We start from the raw sequence: 22,315 nt of genomic DNA, 5'->3' as shown, positions 1-22,315 counted from the left end.
GTGCTCCGAAAATCGCGGCTGTGACGGCAGCTCCTAAGCCGCTCCAGGCGCCTGTTCCGGGGAAGGGGGGGAACCCCGGCCGAGAGGGGAGAGAGGGGAGGGGGGAGCCTTAGTCATTTCCCCGCTCCAGCCCGCGCCCGCCCGAGCGCGCACTCACGGCCGCTCTCCCTGCTCGCTCCGCAGCCGCGGCCCATGGAGCCCGCCAGCCCGGCCCCCGGCCGCCTCGGGCCGCTGCTCTGTTTGCTGATCGCCGCGTCCTGCGCTGGTTCAGGTAAGCACCCTTCTCCCCACCGCCGCTGTCTCCTAAACTGCGGGCTCAGGCCCCTCAGATTGCCACTGGGAGACACTCGGCTAATGTCAACAGTAATAGGGGTAGAGAGATACCTCTAACCAGGGCTGTAGATGCGGAAACTGAGGCTCGGAGAGGACCAGCAACTTGCCCAAGGTCACACGGCCAAGGATAGAACCCAGACTACGATTGTGTGGCACTGCGCTGGGCACTGGGACCCACCCAGACGAGTCGCTTAACCCTACCCCTGCCCAAACTGGAGGCGGTGGCAGGCTGTCAGCAGCTTCCAGAGCAAGGCACCCCTGGCTTCTCTAGAAGCTCTCCCCCTGGACTGATGCTTTCCCTGTGTTTGACTTCAGGGTCTGAGAGAAGGGGATGGGGGCAGAGGTCTTCCAGGTACTGCCTGGGATGGAATAGGAACAGGCTGTTGCAATCAGGGAACAGTGAGCATTTCCTCTGGTGCACAGAGTAAAACAGCGTTAGTGTGTGTATGGGGGGAGAAAGAGGAAGGCAGACCACTGTAACCCTGGGGTGAGCTGCTGCCATCAACAGATCTTGATATGAAAACACGGTAGATTGTCACTGTAGTTGCCAAAAGCTTCTCACTGGATGGCTTGCTCCTTGCTGCTTTCCCACCCCCCACCCCCCACTTCTTCTTGCCTTCCCCAGGCTGCCAGGCAGCTCCCTGCAGTTCAGGGGCTCTGTGGGGGCAGTTACCTGTGGCTCTGAGCATGTCTTTTTGTTGGCCTACATCAAACACCTGGCTGTCTCCAGCAGGCGGGCTCTGAAGGCTAGCATGTGTTCACCAAGGGGTGAGGTCACCATTCAGGAGCCCTGCTTCTTAAAGGGGTTTTGCAAAACCATGGTCTCTTGGGAAGGCGTGGGGGAGCAGAGAAATAGCATTAAAGTATATGGGTGAGGAAGAAATGGGGATCTTGTTTTTTGGCTTCTTAAAGCTGTGTTGTCAGCAGAGGGGTCTCTGTACCTTCCTCCCTAGAGGAAAGAGGCAAAGATGAGCTCAGTATCCACACCCCCTCCTTTGCATTTGCCTAGAGACGGGTAACCATCTGAAAGCAGTGAGAAGGGGAGAACTAGCAAAGAGTGGGTGGAAGGAGAAGTGGAGATAAACAGCCACTTTTCTCTGCCCTTCGGTTTCCCCTGAACCCAGGGGACTCACAGAGGCATCCCCCTTACTCCATCCCTGGGTCTTTCAGTTACAGTTAGATCCTTGCTGGGCCAAAGGAAGCAATGATATATTTCATATCTCTCTTATGAGTGGCATCTCCGATCTGCTCCTTCCTGCCTGAGCCAGCCATGTATATACCCTGCAAAGTCCCAATTCTTGCCCTGCCATCCTTCCTGGCCTGAAAATACATGAGCTTCTTTCACAAAAGCTTAATTTTCCTAAAGCAGGGAAGTGGGCCCAAGCTAATTTCTAAATATGTTTCAGATCCTTCTCCAGCAAGGACCCTTTGGTTCAGTTTCTGGCAAATGAGCAGTGACACTGGTTAACAAGTGTTCAGATAGACCGCCTGCCTTTCTCAGGGTTCTGGCTAGGAACACGACCACCCTTCTTGTGGACAAATCTCTCCCGTTTGTCTATAAAAACAATCTATAAAATGCTAAAGATTAGGCCATAAAACTTTCATTCCAATCCATTCGACATCAATAGCCTGAAAAAGTGGGAGCAGCTGAGGGGCCAGGATTAACTTCGAAATAAATAAATCTTAGGAGATGAGAATAAATTTCCTGACTGAGAGTGGTGGGGAAGGGATGGGATGTCACCATCATAGCTGAAGCCTCCCAGCATTCTCCACTCTATGTTCTATGGGGTCCTGATCACACTCTGGGCCCCGGCCTGGAATTTACCTCATTTGGCTGAGGGATGGGACTTCAGGCCCCTCCCTTAGTCGCTCTAAGCATGGAATTTATGACAAAGCAGAACTGAAGGAGGACAGAAGGGCAGAAAGGTAGAAGGAGGCAGTTGTCCAATTTTCTAAGAAAATGGATTTGTTTGAGTGAGGAACTCAAATGTCAGGCTTAGGAAGGCGGCTCTGGATTGAATGACTACTAGTGTCTCAGACAGAACTGTCAGCCTGGGAGGTGTCACATGATTGCTGTGGCTTCACATGATCGCTCTTTGGAGGGGGCTGGTCGTGGAAATTATCTTGATTAGGAACGAAGTTTCTAAAGATTTCTTTCAGCATGAATACTGACAAAGGGAGATTCTAAAACAATGTCAGTGAAGTCACCAACCTGTGTTCTTAGAGCCAATGTGAATCCTGTTTCTTAAAACAACTTTACTGAGAGAGATTCTGAGACTGGGAAAAGGGAGGGAACCGGGGCTTGGGGACACCTGGGTAGCCTGATTCTGCACCTGACGCTGAACCTGCTGGTTCCTCTCTTGGCCCCGCCTAGGTCTTGGGACATATGAATCACCTAATGGGGCAACTACAGATGAACTCCCATTCATTCTTCACTCTGGCCTGGAGAAGGCCAGGCCAAGTTGGGGTTCAAGCTTTGGGGGACAGCTGGGCCCTCTGGTAAGCTTCTGACCCTTTGGTAGAGGGCGGCATGCTGGTGGCTCCTTTGTACTTTCCTAAATTGTAAAGTTAATCTCACTTCCTCTTTCATAAGCAGAGCAGGGCTGATGGCTCAGGCTATTGGAAGGTCCTTACCATGTGTTCTCTGGGTAGTTTCTGACCATTAGGCGCCGGTTCCGGGGAAGGGGGGGAACCCCGGCCGAGAGGGGAGAGAGGGGAGGGGGGAGCCTTAGTCATTTCCCCGCTCCAGCCCGCGCCCGCCCGAGCGCGCACTCACGGCCGCTCTCCCTGCTCGCTCCGCAGCCGCGGCCCATGGAGCCCGCCAGCCCGGCCCCCGGCCGCCTCGGGCCGCTGCTCTGTTTGCTGATCGCCGCGTCCTGCGCTGGTTCAGGTAAGCACCCTTCTCCCCACCGCCGCTGTCTCCTAAACTGCGGGCTCAGGCCCCTCAGATTGCCACTGGGAGACACTCGGCTAATGTCAACAGTAATAGGGGTAGAGAGATACCTCTAACCAGGGCTGTAGATGCGGAAACTGAGGCTCGGAGAGGACCAGCAACTTGCCCAAGGTCACACGGCCAAGGATAGAACCCAGACTACGATTGTGTGGCACTGCGCTGGGCACTGGGACCCACCCAGACAAGTCGCTTAACCCTACCCCTGCCCAAACTGGAGGCGGTGGCAGGCTGTCAGCAGCTTTCAGAGCAAGGCGCCCCTGGCTTCTCTAGAAGCTCTCCCCCTGGACTGATGCTTTCCCTGTGTTTGACTTCAGGGTCTGAGAGAAGGGGATGGGGGCAGAGGTCTTCCAGGTACTGCCTGGGATGGAATAGGAACAGGCTGTTGCAATCAGGGAACAGTGAGCATTTCCTCTGGTGCACAGAGTAAAACAGCGTTAGTGTGTGTATGGGGGGAGAAAGAGGAAGGCAGACCACTGTAACCCTGGGGTGAGCTGCTGCCATCAACAGATCTTGATATGAAAACACGGTAGATTGTCACTGTAGTTGCCAAAAGCTTCTCACTGGATGGCTTGCTCCTTGCTGCTTTCCCACCCCCCACCCCCCACTTCTTCTTGCCTTCCCCAGGCTGCCAGGCAGCTCCCTGCAGTTCAGGGGCTCTGTGGGGGCAGTTACCTGTGGCTCTGAGCATGTCTTTTTGTTGGCCTACATCAAACACCTGGCTGTCTCCAGCAGGCGGGCTCTGAAGGCTAGCATGTGTTCACCAAGGGGTGAGGTCACCATTCAGGAGCCCTGCTTCTTAAAGGGGTTTTGCAAAACCATGGTCTCTTGGGAAGGCGTGGGGGAGCAGAGAAATAGCATTAAAGTATATGGGTGAGGAAGAAATGGGGATCTTGTTTTTTGGCTTCTTAAAGCTGTGTTGTCAGCAGAGGGGTCTCTGTACCTTCCTCCCTAGAGGAAAGAGGCAAAGATGAGCTCAGTATCCACACCCCCTCCTTTGCATTTGCCTAGAGACGGGTAACCATCTGAAAGCAGTGAGAAGGGGAGAACTAGCAAAGAGTGGGTGGAAGGAGAAGTGGAGATAAACAGCCACTTTTCTCTGCCCTTCGGTTTCCCCTGAACCCAGGGGACTCACAGAGGCATCCCCCTTACTCCATCCCTGGGTCTTTCAGTTACAGTTAGATCCTTGCTGGGCCAAAGGAAGCAATGATATATTTCATATCTCTCTTATGAGTGGCATCTCCGATCTGCTCCTTCCTGCCTGAGCCAGCCATGTATATACCCTGCAAAGTCCCAATTCTTGCCCTGCCATCCTTCCTGGCCTGAAAATACATGAGCTTCTTTCACAAAAGCTTAATTTTCCTAAAGCAGGGAAGTGGGCCCAAGCTAATTTCTAAATATGTTTCAGATCCTTCTCCAGCAAGGACCCTTTGGTTCAGTTTCTGGCAAATGAGCAGTGACACTGGTTAACAAGTGTTCAGATAGACCGCCTGCCTTTCTCAGGGTTCTGGCTAGGAACACGACCACCCTTCTTGTGGACAAATCTCTCCCGTTTGTCTATAAAAACAATCTATAAAATGCTAAAGATTAGGCCATAAAACTTTCATTCCAATCCATTCGACATCAATAGCCTGAAAAAGTGGGAGCAGCTGAGGGGCCAGGATTAACTTCGAAATAAATAAATCTTAGGAGATGAGAATAAATTTCCTGACTGAGAGTGGTGGGGAAGGGATGGGATGTCACCATCATAGCTGAAGCCTCCCAGCATTCTCCACTCTATGTTCTATGGGGTCCTGATCACACTCTGGGCCCCGGCCTGGAATTTACCTCATTTGGCTGAGGGATGGGACTTCAGGCCCCTCCCTTAGTCGCTCTAAGCATGGAATTTATGACAAAGCAGAACTGAAGGAGGACAGAAGGGCAGAAAGGTAGAAGGAGGCAGTTGTCCAATTTTCTAAGAAAATGGATTTGTTTGAGTGAGGAACTCAAATGTCAGGCTTAGGAAGGCGGCTCTGGATTGAATGACTACTAGTGTCTCAGACAGAACTGTCAGCCTGGGAGGTGTCACATGATTGCTGTGGCTTCACATGATCGCTCTTTGGAGGGGGCTGGTCGTGGAAATTATCTTGATTAGGAACGAAGTTTCTAAAGATTTCTTTCAGCATGAATACTGACAAAGGGAGATTCTAAAACAATGTCAGTGAAGTCACCAACCTGTGTTCTTAGAGCCAATGTGAATCCTGTTTCTTAAAACAACTTTACTGAGAGAGATTCTGAGACTGGGAAAAGGGAGGGAACCGGGGCTTGGGGACACCTGGGTAGCCTGATTCTGCACCTGATGCTGAACCTGCTGGTTCCTCTCTTGGCCCCGCCTAGGTCTTGGGACATGTGAATCACCTAATGGGGCAACTACAGATGAACTCCCATTCATTTTTCACTCTGGCCTGGAGAAGGCCAGGCCAAGTTGGGGTTCAAGCTTTGGGGGACAGCTGGGCCCTCTGGTAAGCTTCTGACCCTTTGGTAGAGGGCGGCATGCTGGTGGCTCCTTTGTACTTTCCTAAATTGTAAAGTTAATCTCACTTCCTCTTTCATAAGCAGAGCAGGGCTGATGGCTCAGGCTATTGGAAGGTCCTTACCATGTGTTCTCTGGGTAGTTTCTGACCATTAATTATTCCTTTACCAACCCCATGGAGACTCATTCATCAACTTGCAGTCACTCAGCACATACGAAGTCCTGATGTGAACCACTCATTGAGAGAAACAAGATGACCCAATGTTCTTTGAATGTTAACTCTGGTCCAGGCTGTGTGCTGACTGCCTATTTGCGTAATCTCATCGATCAGTAAAGCAAAGTATGAGTTGGCTGTTATTCCCACTTTGCAGATGAAGAAAATAGAGTCCAAAGCTGGAGAAGTAACTTGTCCAAGGATAAGTGGTAGGAGGCCTGGATTTTGAATCCTGGCCTCCTGGCTGGCTAGCCTCTGAGAAAGAAGTTCACTGACTTGCAGAATTACTTAGTCCAAGCTGGAGAGAGAGAAGGGAGCCCCCTCCAGGCTTAGGTGGAGGTTTGTAGAAGGGTTCCTTCTGGGGCAGAAGTTTTTAACTGAGTCACAGTCGCTTCTCTGAAAATACACTGAGGATGGAAACACTGACAGCCCCTTGGCCCTCACAAATGACAACTCATGGGAGCGATATGGCTCCTGTCAGAGCCCCCCATCTGGGCTGCCAAGCTCTGGAGCCCCCAGAGCTGGAATTTTCCTCCTTGCATCTATCTTCCTGGTGCCCTTTGCGACAGATGGAGAGGGGGTGTGTGAGAGGAAGGCAGTCTAAAACTGTTGTACAGATCCCACACTCACTCGCTCGCTGCTTCCAATGGCTCCGTGCGACAGGTTATTTTTTTATTTGTAGTCTTGGACTGACGGAAGGTTCCCCCACCCCCCTCTATTTAAATGTGCTCAGATTTTTGGCCTGTCAACACAACTCGGATTATGTCACTCCCCTGCTCAAAACCGTTGAGTGGGTCCAAATTTTCTCTCTCAAAAAAAAAAAAAAAAAAGTGCACCAGGGCCTGGGCTTTCCCCTATGATAAGCCTAATTTCTCAGCCACATGTGTTTTCAAAGAGCTGACCTGTTGAGATGCTACAAGATACCCAGGCTTCCTTTATGCAGACCAAAGCTACTCAAGCATGTTAGCACATAGAAGATCTTGAGAAGTCTCATAGTTGCAGAATCGCCAGTCGGACCCTATTTACTCCTGTGTTCCCCAAACATACGAACAAGATGCATTTGGTGTGAATAACACCCATTAACATGCAGCCTAACCCGGTTTGGTGAATGCTTTTGTGCAAATCCATGCCCTTAGCTAAACTCTCATCTCTGTGCCTTTGCTTATGCTGTTCTTGCCATCAGAGAGGCTCTTCCCTGCACTTCCTTATCTCCATATCCTGCTCATCCTTCCCCAAATCCCACTCATCCTTCATGCTCCCAGGAATCTCTTCCTCCTCTGAACCCTCCCCCAGGATTTTATCTGCCCCTGTCTTGGGCTACATATTGCTCTCCCCTTGTTTTATCACCATATGCATGCATGTTTAACTCTAGCACCTGCTTGGCGTGGTGCCCTGGCACCTGCTTGGCCTCTCCTTGTAGAGACACAGCATAGCCTAGTGCTGAGTTGCAGGCTTGGAGCCAGACCCCTGGGGGTGAATCTCAGTTCCACTATCTACTTGGACAACTTACCGAACTCTGTGTCTCAGTTTCCTCATCTATAAAACAGAGATGACATCAACAACTCTGTTTCAAAGATTAAGTCAGTTACTGCATGTGATGCTTGAGGCCATGCCTGGCATGTAGTAAGCACTCAGTACATATTAGCTAGCGTTGTAACCATCGGTTTTGTTCTACAAGGATTTCCTCATCTCTAAAAGCAGGACTGACTCTTGTAAAGCATCTAGCACAGCTCCTTGCACAGAGTGGGTACTCACGGAACAACAAAGCTGATAAGGGAGTGAATGTCTTTAGCCCAAGGTTTTTCCCTGTAGCTTTTATGCCAGCAGGGGACGAAGGAGTTGAGCGGAAACCCAGGCTGTGTGATTTAATTGTCTGTTAGTGGGACTGAGCGCTGCGGACACAGCCTGCCTCTAGGTGTCTCTATCCTGATCCAAGGTCTGGAATTGTGGATTCCCAGACCTGGCAAGCCAGAGGGGGCCTGAGAGAGCTGTCAATCCTCTCATCAGGGCCTCACTGAGAACACTACAGGCTGAGAGAGGAAGGGACTGGTGGACTCACGCAGATCGTGACAAGGCATAGATGAGACCCCAAGCCTCCTGTCGTCCAGGCCAAGGCTTTTTAAAACTGGAGTATACTGGAAGTTTCCATCGTTAAAGCTAGAAATCTGACAAGATCCCAAATTCCATGGAAAAAGACTAAAGTGACAATAATGGGAGCCATCATTTCTGCCACTTACTGGGCCCAGTGCTTGGCATGTATAATCCCAGTGGTACTCAGTTACCCTGGGTGCTGTGCACAGTTACCATCAGATCCGTTTGACCAATGAGGAAATGAGACTCAGGGAAGCAGAGTGACTTGCCCAAGACCACACAGTAAGTGGCAGAGTCAGAATGACGATCCCCATCAGCCTGACCACATAGCCCATGCTGTTAACTAGACATCACTTAGGCCTGTTTGACAGGTAGAGAAACTGAGGCCCAGGGGTGCTGGCATCCTTGGCTCTCCTCTCATATTTCTGTCAATCAGTGTATCTTCCTGGAAAGTGGAGGCAGCAGGCAGCGGGTGTTCCCAAGATGTGTTTCCGTCCCATACGGGAGAAGGAAGCATCTATTTTTACAGCTGAAACTGCTTTCCTGTTCACTTGGGCGTTCCTGGGCAGGTCTTCTGTTGGAGCCCTCCGCAAGATGAACTTTCTCTCTCAGGTGTCTTGCCAGGCTCTCAGTCCGGAGAGATGCAAAACAGCTGAAGTGGAAGGCAGAAATGATGCAGAATTGGATCTTTGCATCTGTAAAATTTCCTGGCACATCCATTTGGGGGCCCAGGGTGTTAGATGGCTGCAGATTAGCGCCAGGAGCTGAAGGAGATCAGGTGTCGGATCAGGATCTAGAGGGAGATTGGAAGCAGGGAGTGAGCCTGTGGGGTGGCCAGAGAGGGTGAATGCCGATGCCAGGGTCATCTCTGCTGCCCTATTTATTCTTCAGGCACACACTGTCCTCCAGAAATGGAAGGTCGTGGTAAAAGGATGCTAGTCATCCTTTCCAGATGCTAGGCATGCGCTGAGCGGTGTTATCTTCCTCTTTTTATTTTGGAAAATTTCAGACGTACACAAAACAAGAAGAAATAGTGTAGGGAACCCCGGTTTCACCAATGATCTGCCATTCTTGTTTCACCTGCCCCTCACTTCGTTGGGTGTAGGGGGTTGGGGGGAGTATTATAAAGCAAATTCTAGATGTTGGGGATCCTTTCATCTATCAATACTTAGATGTGCACAGTTGTCTAATCCTCATAATGAGCCATAAAGCATGGAGTCCTTCATCCCCATTTTACAGATAAGGAAACTGAGGCTCCCAAAGCCAAATTGGGCTCTTCCCAAGGCCATATAGCCAGTGAGAGTGAAAGCCAGATCCAAGCCTTAGTTTACTCTTAACCACTCTCTGTCCTTATTAAGGTCATTTTAATTATAAATATTTGTTCAACAAATATTTTTGAGCATCTTCTATGTGCCAGGGGTGGCTCTAGATGCTGGTGATACAGTGTAGACCAGACAGACAAAAACACCTGCTCTCATGGTGCTGACATTCTAGTGAGGAAATAAAAACAGACCCAAGTAAAGATGACGTCAGGTGGAGACAAGTGCCGTGAAGAAAACTAAAGCGGGACGAGGGAATAGAAGGTTGAGTGGGAACAGAGGGAGGGCATCTCTGAGAAGCAGAGGCCTGAATTAAAAGGAGGGAACAGCCATGGCATATCAGGGGAAGAGCACTCCACGCCGAAGGAATAGCACGTATAAAGCCCCTAAGGCTGGAATGAGGCTTGCTGTGTTTCGGGAATAGCAAGGAGGCCAGTGAGGCTGGAGTAAAGGGAGACAGGCAGTAGGAGAGTTAGGAGAGGTCAGGGCCAGACCAAATAGAACAGGCTTCGTTGAGTACCTGACATTGAGCCTGTCAGGCTGTGTGGTATGATTACTACTGTACATACCTTCTCATTTACTTCTCATCACAGTTCTGTGAGATGGGAACTATTATTATACCTATTAAAGAGATGAAGAAACTGAGTCTCAGAGAGGTGGAGTCATTTGCCCTAGGTCACACAGCTTGTAAGTACAGAGCCAGAATTTGAGTCCAGGCCTCTAAATGCTGCAGCATCCTCATCACTGCTTTCCTCCTTCCATTCTGGCCCCTGCGGTCTCTTCACCCATAGGAGCTGAGCGAATCAAATCCTCTTTACTCTTGCTCCAAACTTTTCAGTGATTCCTATTGCCCTTAGAATAACATCAAATTCTTTACTCACGAGGCATAGCATTTTCTGGACCACTTCTATCTCTCCAGCCTCATTCCGTACCATCTTTTCCTTCCTTATAGGTTGTGGCCACAGTGGTTTCTTTCTGGCCCTCGTATGCACCAGCTTCTTTCCTACCTCAGGGCCTTTGCATTTGCTGTCCTCTCCCATTAGAGCCACATCTCCCCTGGCCTTTGCTTTGTTCAGGTTTCCCTTGCAGTCTCACCTCCTCAGAGAAGCCTGTCTCAACCACCCCGATCTAAAAGCGGTTGCCCCTTAGTCTCTATTATGGTGCCAAATTTGTATGTTTCCTAGCACTCCTAGCCATTTCTAGATTTGTTTCATGACTTCAGACCAGTCTTCCTCACTAGGATGTAAGCTCCATGAGAGTAGGAACTGTCTCTGTCTTTTCTATTGCTAGGCCTCCTGGGACCTTAGTACAGGGCCTGGCAACATTGGTTGGTTTAGAACATTGGTTGCCTGAAGAAGGGAACGGGTAGGTACTAAGATCCTCATTTCAAGGAGGAAGCTCAGAGCCACGAGAGCAGAGTTGTGACCTAACGACTGCATAGTCCCTCGGTGGCCAGGGCCATGACCACACCACAAATCCCGGCCCATCGTGCTGACATAAAGATCCCTAAAATATCAGGAAGTACAAAAATAGTGTCCGCTGGGGTGGGGAAAATCAGCCAAGAAACCCTAGAATTTGTACTTAAAATGATGGCTACACAAAATGAGCAAGCAGACCATGACACGTGACACAATCAGTGCCGCACACTCACAGCCCGACTCAGGGTCAGGTCCCTCCAAAGTGTCCTTCATTGCACGAGGCCATCTGGTACTGTGGGTGAAGACACAGGTGGAGTCAGACAATGACCTTGACCAAGTGGCTGTACCTCCCTGAGCCTCAGTCTTGTCCTCTGTGGAATGGGGTTGGTGACATCTTTGTCATGCTGGGTCCCTGCAGAGGTTTGGGGAGGCCTATCATGCACCTGGTAATGTCAGTGCTCGATGCTTGTTAGCCACTATCACTACTACTGTTCTTGTTGTGTAGTCATCATTTCATTGTTTGGGGCTTGAAAGAGCAGGTGGAGACCCACCAGGAGATTTGGAACTTACTATACTGCCCCTTTGGGTCTCAAGTCTCCCTTCTGGGAAGCAGGGGCTCGGCTGGGCTGCTCTCCTGCAGGTCCCTCCCAGCCCTAATGCTCCATCCCAGATACCCATCTCATCCTTCCTCTTGAGGACACTCCAGAGGCCCTCCCTAGCAGGGCAGGCGGTAAAATGGGCACACACTTTGGGTTACATTCCTGAATATGAATTCAGGATGTGCTGCTTACTGACTATGTGTTCTGGAGCAAGGATTTTCTCCGCTCTGAGCCTCAGTTTCCTCATCTGCAAAATGGAAATACTACCACTGTTTCCTCTTACATGGGGACTATTGAGGGTTAAGAGAATTAAGAGCGTGGAAAGTACTTTCGCAAGTTGCAAAAAGTGCTATAAAAGGCATCAGTGAATAGTGTCAGCTTGGGGAAAGATCTCGTCCGGAGACTGTCTGCTATGGCAGCAGAGTGTGCTGAAGCCTTGGCAAACGCTGTTTAATAAATGCACGTCGCTTTTAAGGGGGCCTTTATCTAAGCTGAGAAAATGTGTGTGTGCGTCCTTGGCAGCCTAAGAATCCAGAAGCCTGGGCTGGAGGGGACCCTGTTGCTTGTACATGAGCTCTGATGGCAGACGATGGCAGTAGCAGATGTCTGTGTTTGACTCCTGCCTCTGCCCTTTCCTCGCCTCTCAGGGTATCAGCTTCCTCATCTGTAGGAAGCCGGGATGGTGACAACAGCATTGGCCTCACTAAGCTGTTGTAACAGATAAACGAGAGTTTCTTGTTATCTGGTCTTATCCACACAAGTCAGGGGCCTGTCCTAGAGGAGCAGTTGGGCCTGGAAGCACTTGGGATCTCAGTCTCTCCAGGCCTCAGTTTCTCCCTCTGCAAAATGGGGAGGTGGGAAGAAGGCACCAGGCACAATGGATGGTGGGTGTTGGTGTCCCTGCATGCTCCTCAACCTCATCCGGTCCCCCTAGGCCAGGTAAATACAAAGGGCATTTACAGCACACGCATATTAATAGTTGTTTCCCTCCTGCTTTGCAAACAGGGCCACACTGGAAGCATTTCTTCATCACCTCCAGGTTCAGTCTAAACCCAGCAGACACTCACCACAGTCTTTGTCCCTCTCTGCCTCCCAGCCTCCTTGCCAACAGGATGCTTAGCCTGCTCACCCTCACCAATCCTGCTCCAAGTGGTCTCGTGCATACATTAGGGCAGAGCTGGTTCTGTCTCAGAGAGAATTCTTAGCTTCTCAGGCTTAAGGCTATGATGCGTCATCCCCTTCATCTTGAAATGTCCGCTGTGTGGTAACAGCTGCTCTGCACTGAGCACTTCCTCTGTGCTAGGCACGATGCTGAGATCCTCACTCGCATTGGTCCTTTTCATCCTTAGAGCAACTCTAGTCATCATTATCATTATTATCATCATCCCCATTCTACGGATGAGAAAGCAGAAGTTCAGAGGGGTTTAGACATTTCTTTGGGCCTGTGAAGTGACAAAGTTGAAATCCAAACAAAAACATACGTTCAACAAATGCCAGGTACTGGTATAAACCTGGTGGGTAGTGCAGGGAACAAAACTAAGTGCCTGCTCTCAAAGGGCTCATAAGTAATCTAGGGTAGGAAGATGGACACTCAAGAAATTAACAAATACATGCTGCGTTGGGTGGTGCATGCAGAACGAGGGGCTTGAGGGAGTAGTATTTTATACCGCGTGGCCAGGGAAGACCTCTGAGGCCTGGAGGAGGTGAGGGAGCCAGGGTGTAGATATCCAGGGATTGAGAGTGCCAGGAAGAGGCAATGGCAAGTGCAAAGGCCCTGAAGTGAACGGAAAATCCGGCATGACTCAGAGCAAGGCCCTAAGGTCCTGGGCACCACGGAAGGATTCCAGGTCTTACTCTGAGTGCAGTGGGGGCTGTGGGAGGGTTTTGAGCAAAGGAAGGTTGTTACCTGGCTCAGGTTTCAAAGGCTCCTCTGGCTGCTGGGGGAGTATATGTTGGAGAGAGGTGAAGTGGAAGCAGGAAGTCTAGTTTAGAAATTTTAATAAGGATCCAGGCGAGGAATGGTGGTGTAGGAGAGGTGGTCAAGAGAGGTCGGAGTTTAGATAAATCTTGAAAGTTGAGCTGGCGGGATCTGCTATTAGATGGGACATAGAAGAGAGAGGGAAGTTGAGGAAATATACAATTCTCAGTCCAGCTCTTCTGATTACTGACCATCTGACCTTGGGGAGAGAGATGGTGGTATACCCTTGATTACAGGTGAGAAAGTAGAGGCTTTGAGAAAAGTGACATTGCCAAGTCACGCTGCTAAGGATGAGACATATGGTTCTTCTGGCCCCAGAGCCCGAGGTATAGGCTGTGTTGCCACTTAAGCAGTTCACCTGCTACCTGGAGGGGCTACAGGGCCTACACTTTCCCTGCAAGGATATGTCATGATACCCAGTTCCCTGAGTTGCCTGGAGTGGGAGTGGAGGAGAGTCCCCTGGGCCTGCTGGGCCCACTCCCATCTTACTTACAAGGCCACATGCGTCCCCGTTTTTGCTGGCTCCAATGCAAGTGATAATTTCTATCACAGCACCTGGCGTGTCTCCACACAATGGGTTTATACAGCGGTAGCAGTAGACCGCTCCCGGTGATGGCCTGCTGTTCAGATGGCAACTGAAGCCATCCTTCAGTATGTCAGGTTAGCCCAGTCCTAGGCTTGCCCTATCCCATCTTGCTCACAGCCAACAAGCATGTCCCAAGGACTCTGCCCTGGTCTCTGGATTGTCCAGAGCTCTTTTCTCTTTTACACCTTCGCTCATGTGGTTCCCCTCTCCTGGAATGCTTTCCTCCTTCCCCAGCCTCTGTCAGACTTCAAGAACTATCTTGGGGCCACCACCTCCAGGAAGTCTTCTCAGGTCCCACCCTTTTTCCAAGACTCCATCCCCAAGCCACTACTTGCTCACTGATTTCCCTGCATTTGCTCATTGTCCATGTCCAGGACTCTGCCCCCACAAAGGCAGGGACCTGTCTTAATCAGTTGTGGCATCTAGGATAAGGGCTGGCAGCAGAGTGAGGTTTGAGAGGGCATGAATGAATCAGTCTGCCTCCAAAGGAAAATCAATGCCTAGCTACACCTTTCAGAGCCTGGAACACCTGCTTTGGAGCCTCAAGTTCCCTCGGGAACTACAGAGTCCACATAGCCATCCACCCATGCAGCCTCCTCCATGAATCAGCCCAGGGACCATCTGTCCCCCACCCAGGGTCATGAGCTTCAGCAAGGCAGTTCCAGGCTGACCTCTTCAGCACTGGGCCCTGTAGTCACATATAGTAAGTAGGTATCAATAAAGGTTTGAGCCTCCTCTCAAGGGCAGGAAAGCCTCCTCTCAAGGGTCCTTCCTGACCCTGCAGAGCCATGCCCACCAGGAGCTGATGACAGACTTGAGGAAAGCATCTCGCTTGCCCACCTTCTTCTTTACACCCTCGTGCATGGAAACTCGCATATGCCAGGCACGTTCACAGCTGGGCACGTGGACACACAGGAGGTATACAGACAGTGGTTCCCACACGTGCTGTCATCCCTGCTCCCCAGCGATTATGTCAGCACACCCTCTCACATTCACACTCATGTGTACACCACGGCCCTCTCACATAGCCCTCCCTGCACACACCCCCTCTGCACACACATGAACGTGTACACATCCCACTCACATGCTTGTCTCTCTTCTTCTCACATACACATTCACATGCACCACTATGCTCACACCCCTCCTAGATATCTGCTCGTACGCTCAGGCACAGACACACCCTCTCATGCCATTGACATACTCACACACACCCAGACCACCCATGATTCATGAAGGGGGTGAACTCTCCTGCACACAGTTCACACCCCTCATGTTCTTGTTCACTGGCACCCATTCAAACACACTCTGAGCTGCCCCGTCACACATGGCTGCACACACGCTTCATCTTGTGCACACGCTCACATGTGCACATATCCCCTGGGGCCCACCCATGCATATGTGGCACTCGGCACACTCAAGCACATGTGTACACCCTTGACACACTCAGGCACGTGTGTACACACTCGCACATCTGCTTTCTTTCATTCCTGTGTGCATACTCTCATCTGCACTCCTGTGCTCCACATTCTCACACACAGCCATCAAATCATAACCCAGAAGATGCCAAAGGCAACACACGATGAGGTGCTGCTGGGTGTGGGGTCTGATAAACCAGCAGCCCCGAGGACAGGCAGTAATGATCGTGGTCAGGGAAGGAGATGCTGAGTGGCCTCTGCTGTGGGGTGCTAGAGTGTCATTCGAGCCATCTTGGAATGCTGAGCCCCTGGCACTGCCAGAGCTCTGGCCATAGACTCCTTCCCAGTCTCTGGACTCCTTGAGTTTGTGGAAACCTGAGGGGTAGCCTCCATCCTGTCCCCAAGGCTCTTGCTCTGGTGACTCACTGCTTCCGAGGGATGGGCAGTCTCCCACGTGTCAGTGAGTGCCTGTGTGGGCAAGGCTGGCTCTTGGGAATTGCACATTTCAGCTTCGTTCTCTGCACCTGATGAGGCAGGCTTCTGGAGGAATCACACCCAGGAATTACAGTGGCCCTATTTCCCTCCCAGCAAGTGTCGGTTCTAAGTTAGTTTTTTTTCCATTAGAAAAGCATCATTCAATTTTCTGATGAAAATTGTTTTTCTCTTTTCTTAATCTCAAAAGCCAGATGTGAATATTGGGGGGAAGAAATCAAATATATTTGTCTAAGCCCAATGGTCAGTTCTCAGCCTCATCTTACTGCATCTCTTATGCCTTCCTTGGACTGTTCATGGAAAATAAGGAAGACAGGTGGTGGGAGCAGCAGGTCACTGGGAGTTGGCGGGAGATGGGGTCAGAGATGCCAGCAGGAGCCACTTGTCTAAGAGGTCGGGGTTCATTCTAAATTTGATTTATTTATTTAAAGTCTATCTTCTCTACCTCCGTGCAAGCTCCACGAAGGGACACAGCCATTCCTCAGCCCTTAACTCAGAGCCCGGCGCACACCACATTCCAGTAATTCATCCCTGTCCGCTCCTGTGCTATGGGCTCCTGCATCACGGGGACACTGAGTTCCTCTTAGAACATATACAGGACAGGTACCACTCACTGTGCTGACTTCTCTCATTAGAAAACTTATTCATAGGTTTTATTTCATTAATTTAATTTTTTTTCAAAAGCAGTAAATGTTCTATAAAGTAAAAAGAAAATGTGCCCACCCCAGTCCCATTTCTCAGACATAACACACATCAACGTTATGGTGTTTATCACTCTAGACCTTGTTCTCTAGACATTTGATTGGTCAGTCAATCTGCAGATTTTTATTGAGAATTTACTCTGTGCCAAGCACTGTATCAGCAGCTGTGGAAAATAGCAGTGAACAAAACAAACTTCTAAGAGAGAAGTTTCATTCAAACGATGAACATATATGTAACACACGTTGCATATATAGATTTTTCTTATTACAAACAAAATACTGTAAATATTCTTTAATATTCATCCAGTTTAGAAAATCTGAAAAATCTCCAAAATGGAAGGGACAAAAAAGAAAAAGGAAAACTCATTGGCTTTAGATTCATTATCCAACGAGAGTCGCATTTTATAGCTTTGTATCATACTTTGCAGTTGTTTATTTGCATATAGTTTTATTTCATTTTACAAAGTCACGAGCATACTGAAAGCATAGTTTTTCCTTCTTTTTTATTGCACAGTAGTGCAAACAGAAAACATAAAAACAAAAGCCCTCGTAAATCTACTACTTGCAGTTAATCACTGCTAATCTTTAATATCATATATACACATTTTTTTTTTTCAAAATTAGAAGCTTGAGATCATTCTGAAAATATCACTCAGTAGCTGACTCTGAATTTCTAATATATCTCTGTGTCGACAATTGTAAATCTACACTGGCATTTTCTTGGCTATAGATTTGGTCGTCAAGTGGGTTCCCCATCATGGGATCAACCAGTCTCCTTTTCTTGGCTATTAGGATATTTCCAATTTTCTGTTTTTAGAAGAACATCTGAGTGAATGAAGCAAAATGTTTGCACATATCCTTAGTCATCTGAGTATGATTTTACATTGTTTTTATTCACTCAGATTGTAACGACATCAAAGCGTTGACCCCAGTTGTCTCTGATGGTATTCTATGAGATTATTATTTTGTTTTTATACTTTTCTGTTTTCTCTAAATGTTTGCAACAACAAGTTTTATTTGCATAATCACAACATCATTTGAAATTATGCCATGCAAAAATTTCCAGATTACCACAGTTTTCATGTTGATGGCTTTTAGTGACTACCTGTAATTCCATCTAGGGGATAGGCCAAAATTCACTTAACCATCCCCTATCTTTGGTTGTTTAGGTTTTTCCCCAACTTTTTCAAGATTGTTATGCAGGAACCCCGGTCTAAACAGCTTTCACACCTTTGGTACATCCGGCCAAACTGCCTTCCCGAAAGGATGTTCCAATTTCCACTCCTACCAGCAGTGCATGAGAATGCCTGTCCAGCCACCATCCTCTCCCAGAGATGGACCCTTGGAGTCACTCTCTCTGCCAGGAGGGTAGGAGAGAGCAGGAAAATGGTTTTGTTGGCATTGCCAGCATCATCAGATGACTCCCCGGCCCAGAACCACAAGAATGAGTTTTAACAAGCCCGGTTCCCAGAACAGAACCTGCAGAGAGAAAGAAAACCAAGCAAGCAGGGAAAAACTCTCTGCTGGAAAAAACACACATACACAGATTAAAATAATATTTGGCACTTACGTCGCACTTTAAAATTCTTCAAACGCTTTATAAACACTAGCTAATTAATTAAGCCACCTAAATCTGGCTGCAGTTGGTGGAGAGAACTTAAAAAAGTGGGGGAGGGGCAGCCCTACACAGCTCCAGATTTGATTGTCGCCCGCCTGGGGTGTGATTGCAGGCCTCCGGCTGCACCACAAGAATAGCCCTGCTCCGACACACCGCATGCCTGATTCCACAGCCTCCTCTTCTGCTCACACCGCTCCCCTCACAACAGCTGACTCACAGCCCTGTGTGATGTTATCGATAAGGATAATAATAACTGCCATGTATTACAGGCGTCTTCTGTCGGCCAGGCACAGTCCCAGGCTCCAGGCTTGCCCATAGCCTGGATGTGCCTGTAGCAGCTCCATTAACAGACAAGGAAAGAGGCTCCGAGAGGGGATTTGCCCTGGAGCAAGTAAAAGCCCCCCTTCGTTCATTCACTCATGCATTCATTCAACATGTATCTGTAAAGAGCCTAGTGTGTGCCAGACACTGTTGTAGGCAGAGAGTTAGAAATTCTCCCTTGTGGATCCTACACCTTGGATGGAGGGACATGACAATCTAGAGAAAATCAAGTAAGTGATATATCTGTGATCATAATAGGAACAGAACTCAAAATTTAACCAGCACCTCTGTAGCAGGCACCTATGTCCAACTGTGTCATAGCCCTCACGACTATCGTGGTGGGGTGGGTGGCAGTACCTCACTTAATGGAAGGTGGAGTGGAGGCCCGGGGAGGGCGGGTGCTGAGCTGGCGAAGGGGAAACCCCTGCTTTCCCTAGGCCCGCTGGCCCCAGCCTGTTCTGCCTCCAGGCAGCATTTCCAGTTCATCCAGTCTTCACGCCAGAATACAGATCCACTGGGAATGTTCCTGACTGGATGCTGTTGGCAGTTGCTGGTACCGCCTCAGATGTCTCTGGGTCACTGCCAGGCTCTTTTGGCCTCCTCCATGTGCCTCTCACACACCTGGCCACCAGCTCCACACGTGCCCCTGTCCTCTGTGCGTTCTGGTTTCTTTCCTTCACCGGTGAGGGTCAATCCATCCTATAGCTGTCACTCTGCCTCTCCACTCACCTGCCATGAGAGCCCAGGGATCCCCGGCACGAGAGTCAGGGCTGAGACAATAGGCAGGTGGATGAGACTGGGCTTGCCTACAATAAGGGCAGACTGGAGTCTAGGGCCCTCCCTTCCCTCTGGTGCCCGGCCTCTACCGGTAGGGTGGTCCCAGGCCACGGGCTGGTGGGCAAATTTACACAGTCTCTCTTCTCCATTGCCAGAGCCAGAGGGGGCAGGGGGTTGCTCAGGGCATCAGCTGCAACCCTGTCTTATGTACCAGGGAAAGGTGGCCTAGGTCAGGACAGGACAAGGTCACATCACGGGTCAGTGGAGCACCCAGCCAGAGATGATACGGTCTGCCTGCACCTAGGCTGCTGCCACTCCACATCTGTCAGTTTCTCACTCTTGTCTCCATCTGCCTCTCCTACTGTCTATCTCTGCGGTTCTCTCCCCTCTCTCTCTCTCTCTCTCTCTCTGTCTCTGTCTCTGTCTCTCTGTCTCTCTGTCTCTGTCTCTCTGTCTCTCTGTCTCTCTCTCTCTCTCTCTCTCTCTTTCCCCCTCCCTCCCTTCCCCTCTCTCTCTGTTTCTCCAAAGTCTTTATAATGCCCTTTCTCCCAATCCCCCCACCTTGCTCATAATCCAAGCCCTGGCTGTGCCTTGCTCTGAGCACCTGCAGCACATCTCATAGCAACTTCACCTGCTTCTTTATCTTCCTCTGCCTGCGTCCTTCCCTGTCTTCTCTACCCAGAGCCCTGTCTGATGTGCTTCAGTCCTCTCCAGTTTGGGGCTCAGGCCCTCCCCCTCCACTGACCTTCATGACTCCTTCCAGCTGCCATCTCCTGTGTGTCCCCAGCACCCAGCACGGGCCTGGCCTACAGGACCATCGGCAAGGGTTGATAGGAATAAAGTTTGAGCAACAGACCCTCTCTCATTTATTCATCATATAATGACAGTAGCTTCTCCTATGCCCAGCTTGCTGCTAAGTGACTGAAAGCAGAAGGCTAGGAGGTGTTTACCCACCTTGTAGATAAGGAAACTGAGACTCAGAACCAAAGGATAAACTAAGTCACATGTGGATAGAGGGTGAGTCAGCTTTCAAACTCTGTCAGACATCTCCAAAGACCAGCTACTTCTTTTGACACTGTCCTGGCCCAGGCTTGTTGGGTGGTCCTAACAGAGATCCATCAAAACAGAGTCATATAACTATTTGACAGATGAGACTAAGGTTCAGAAGGCAGTAAAGGGACCTGCCCAAATGAAGGGCAGCGCTCACATGTGGTGCTTGGCAGTATTAAGCACACATACAGGAATCCCTCTTGGCTTGTCTCAGTGGCCCAAGTGTTGGCAAAAATCATGTAGCAGTATGCCCTGAGCCAGGATTCGAACCCAAGTCCTCCTGCTTCACTATCCGCATCCTGGACGAGGTCCACCTGCTGAATACAGCTTCCCTGCTCAGGACCTGCTTCCTGGGCCAGCTTGAAACAGATCTAAACTCTCGTAGAAGCACCCACACACCGTGCTGCCACCCACCACTGAGCCTTCACCCAGGCTGTTCCCTCCGTCAGGAACACTGTGCCCCTTACTTCCTGGTAAATTCAGATTTGAATTCAGAGTTCAGCTCAGGCATGACTCTTCCAGAGAGGGCTTAGACACTCACACCCACTCTCTGCCATGTCATTTAACCTCTCTGTGCCTCAGTTTCCTCATATGTAATAGGCTCTCACATTACAGGTTCATTGTGAAGGTTATATACGATGATACATGCAGTGTGCTGAGCTCAAGGTCTGTTCATGGTTTAGCTCAGTCACTGAAAGTCGTTACTGATAAACACTTGACAAAACCTAAAGGATCGCCTATGGGTGAAAAAATAACCTCTGTTTCCCTCCAGGAGAGGCCGCTGAGAAGGACCTAAAGGTGATTCAGCCTGACAAGTCGGTGTCAGTCGCAGCTGGAGAGACGGCCACTCTGAACTGCACCCTGACCACCCTGCACCCCGTGGGGCCCATCCAGTGGTTCAGGGGGACAGCGCCAGGCCGGGAGTTAATCTACAGTTTCAAAGGAGGTCACTTTCCCCGAATAACAACTGCTGCAGACACCACAAAGAGAAACACCACGGACTATTCCATCCGCATCAGTAACATCACCCCAGCAGACACCGGGACCTACTACTGTGTGAAGTTCCGGAAAGGAGAACCTGACGCCGTGCAGTTTAAGTCTGGTCCTGGCACTCAGCTCGTTGTGAGTGGTGAGTACGGGGTGGGTCCTTCGTCCCTGGTGTGTGACAAGTCAATAAGAACATCATTCATTCTCTGAGCAGCAACTAAGAATCAGGGGCACAGCGAGTGCTTACGATCATGATCTGATTCACAATCCGATTTCACCCCTTCTACAGATCAGGGACATGGAGGCCAGGAGAGGTCATACTGTTTACTCAGGTCCCACAGCTGGTAAATAGTGGGAAAAGTCTGGAATCCATGTCTGCCTGGCTCCCCAGCCCTTGCCTTTTCTAAACCAGTCCAGCCCCTTGTTCCCAGGGAGGAGGGAGCTGAGAGTCTGAGCGACTTGCCTGTCACAAGGCCGGACCTCACTCATGTCTCCAGAGAGTGCCCCCCTCAGTGCACCGAGGTTTCTCCTCACTGACTCTTACTGAGCACCTGCTGTGCCAGGCTCTGTCTGGGTGCTGTGGCAGCAGCAGTGAACAAAGCAGGCGTAGACTTCTCCCATAAAGCTTCGTTCTCTTCCCTCCGGTGAGGAGAAACCCATCCAGGGCAGGAAAGGGGAGAACGTGTTTTTCTATTTCACCTTCAGAAACATCAGACTGAGAAGAAATTCCTAAGAGGCACAGACTCACTGTTTACTCTTGACAGCCCTGATGGGAGGAGGAGCCTGTGGGGAGTCACTGTGGGTCTGTCCAGGAAACCCTCCTGTGGTTCAGGGACCAACTCACATAGTCACTGAAGGTTCTAGGCAGAGCTAGGTCATCTCAGAATGTCCCTCACCCGCGGAAGAGGTTAAGGGTCACCCCATTGAGGCGGCAAAGTTGTTTTTGCCAGAGGC

The 22,315-nt window shown here is 49.9% G+C and overlaps 1 protein-coding gene across 1 annotated transcript in view; it reads left to right on the top strand.

Moving 5' to 3' along the window:
• Positions 1–3,038: 3,038 nt before the first annotated feature.
• LOC105299257 (tyrosine-protein phosphatase non-receptor type substrate 1-like) overlaps positions 3,039–22,315 on the top strand; it is a 22,314-nt gene continuing 3,037 nt past the window's right edge. The window contains exons 1-2 of the mRNA XM_011370918.2: positions 3,039–3,223; positions 21,147–21,503. Of these exons, the coding sequence (XP_011369220.2) occupies positions 3,145–3,223; positions 21,147–21,503 (436 nt within the window). The 5' untranslated portion in view covers positions 3,039–3,144. The remainder of the gene's footprint in view (positions 3,224–21,146; positions 21,504–22,315) is intronic.

This window comes from Pteropus vampyrus, unplaced genomic scaffold (assembly GCF_000151845.1).
Source record: "Pteropus vampyrus isolate Shadow unplaced genomic scaffold, Pvam_2.0 Scaffold7, whole genome shotgun sequence".
In the NCBI taxonomy this organism is placed as follows: domain Eukaryota; kingdom Metazoa; phylum Chordata; class Mammalia; order Chiroptera; family Pteropodidae; genus Pteropus; species Pteropus vampyrus.
This window is presented reverse-complemented; position numbering and strand designations above follow the sequence as displayed.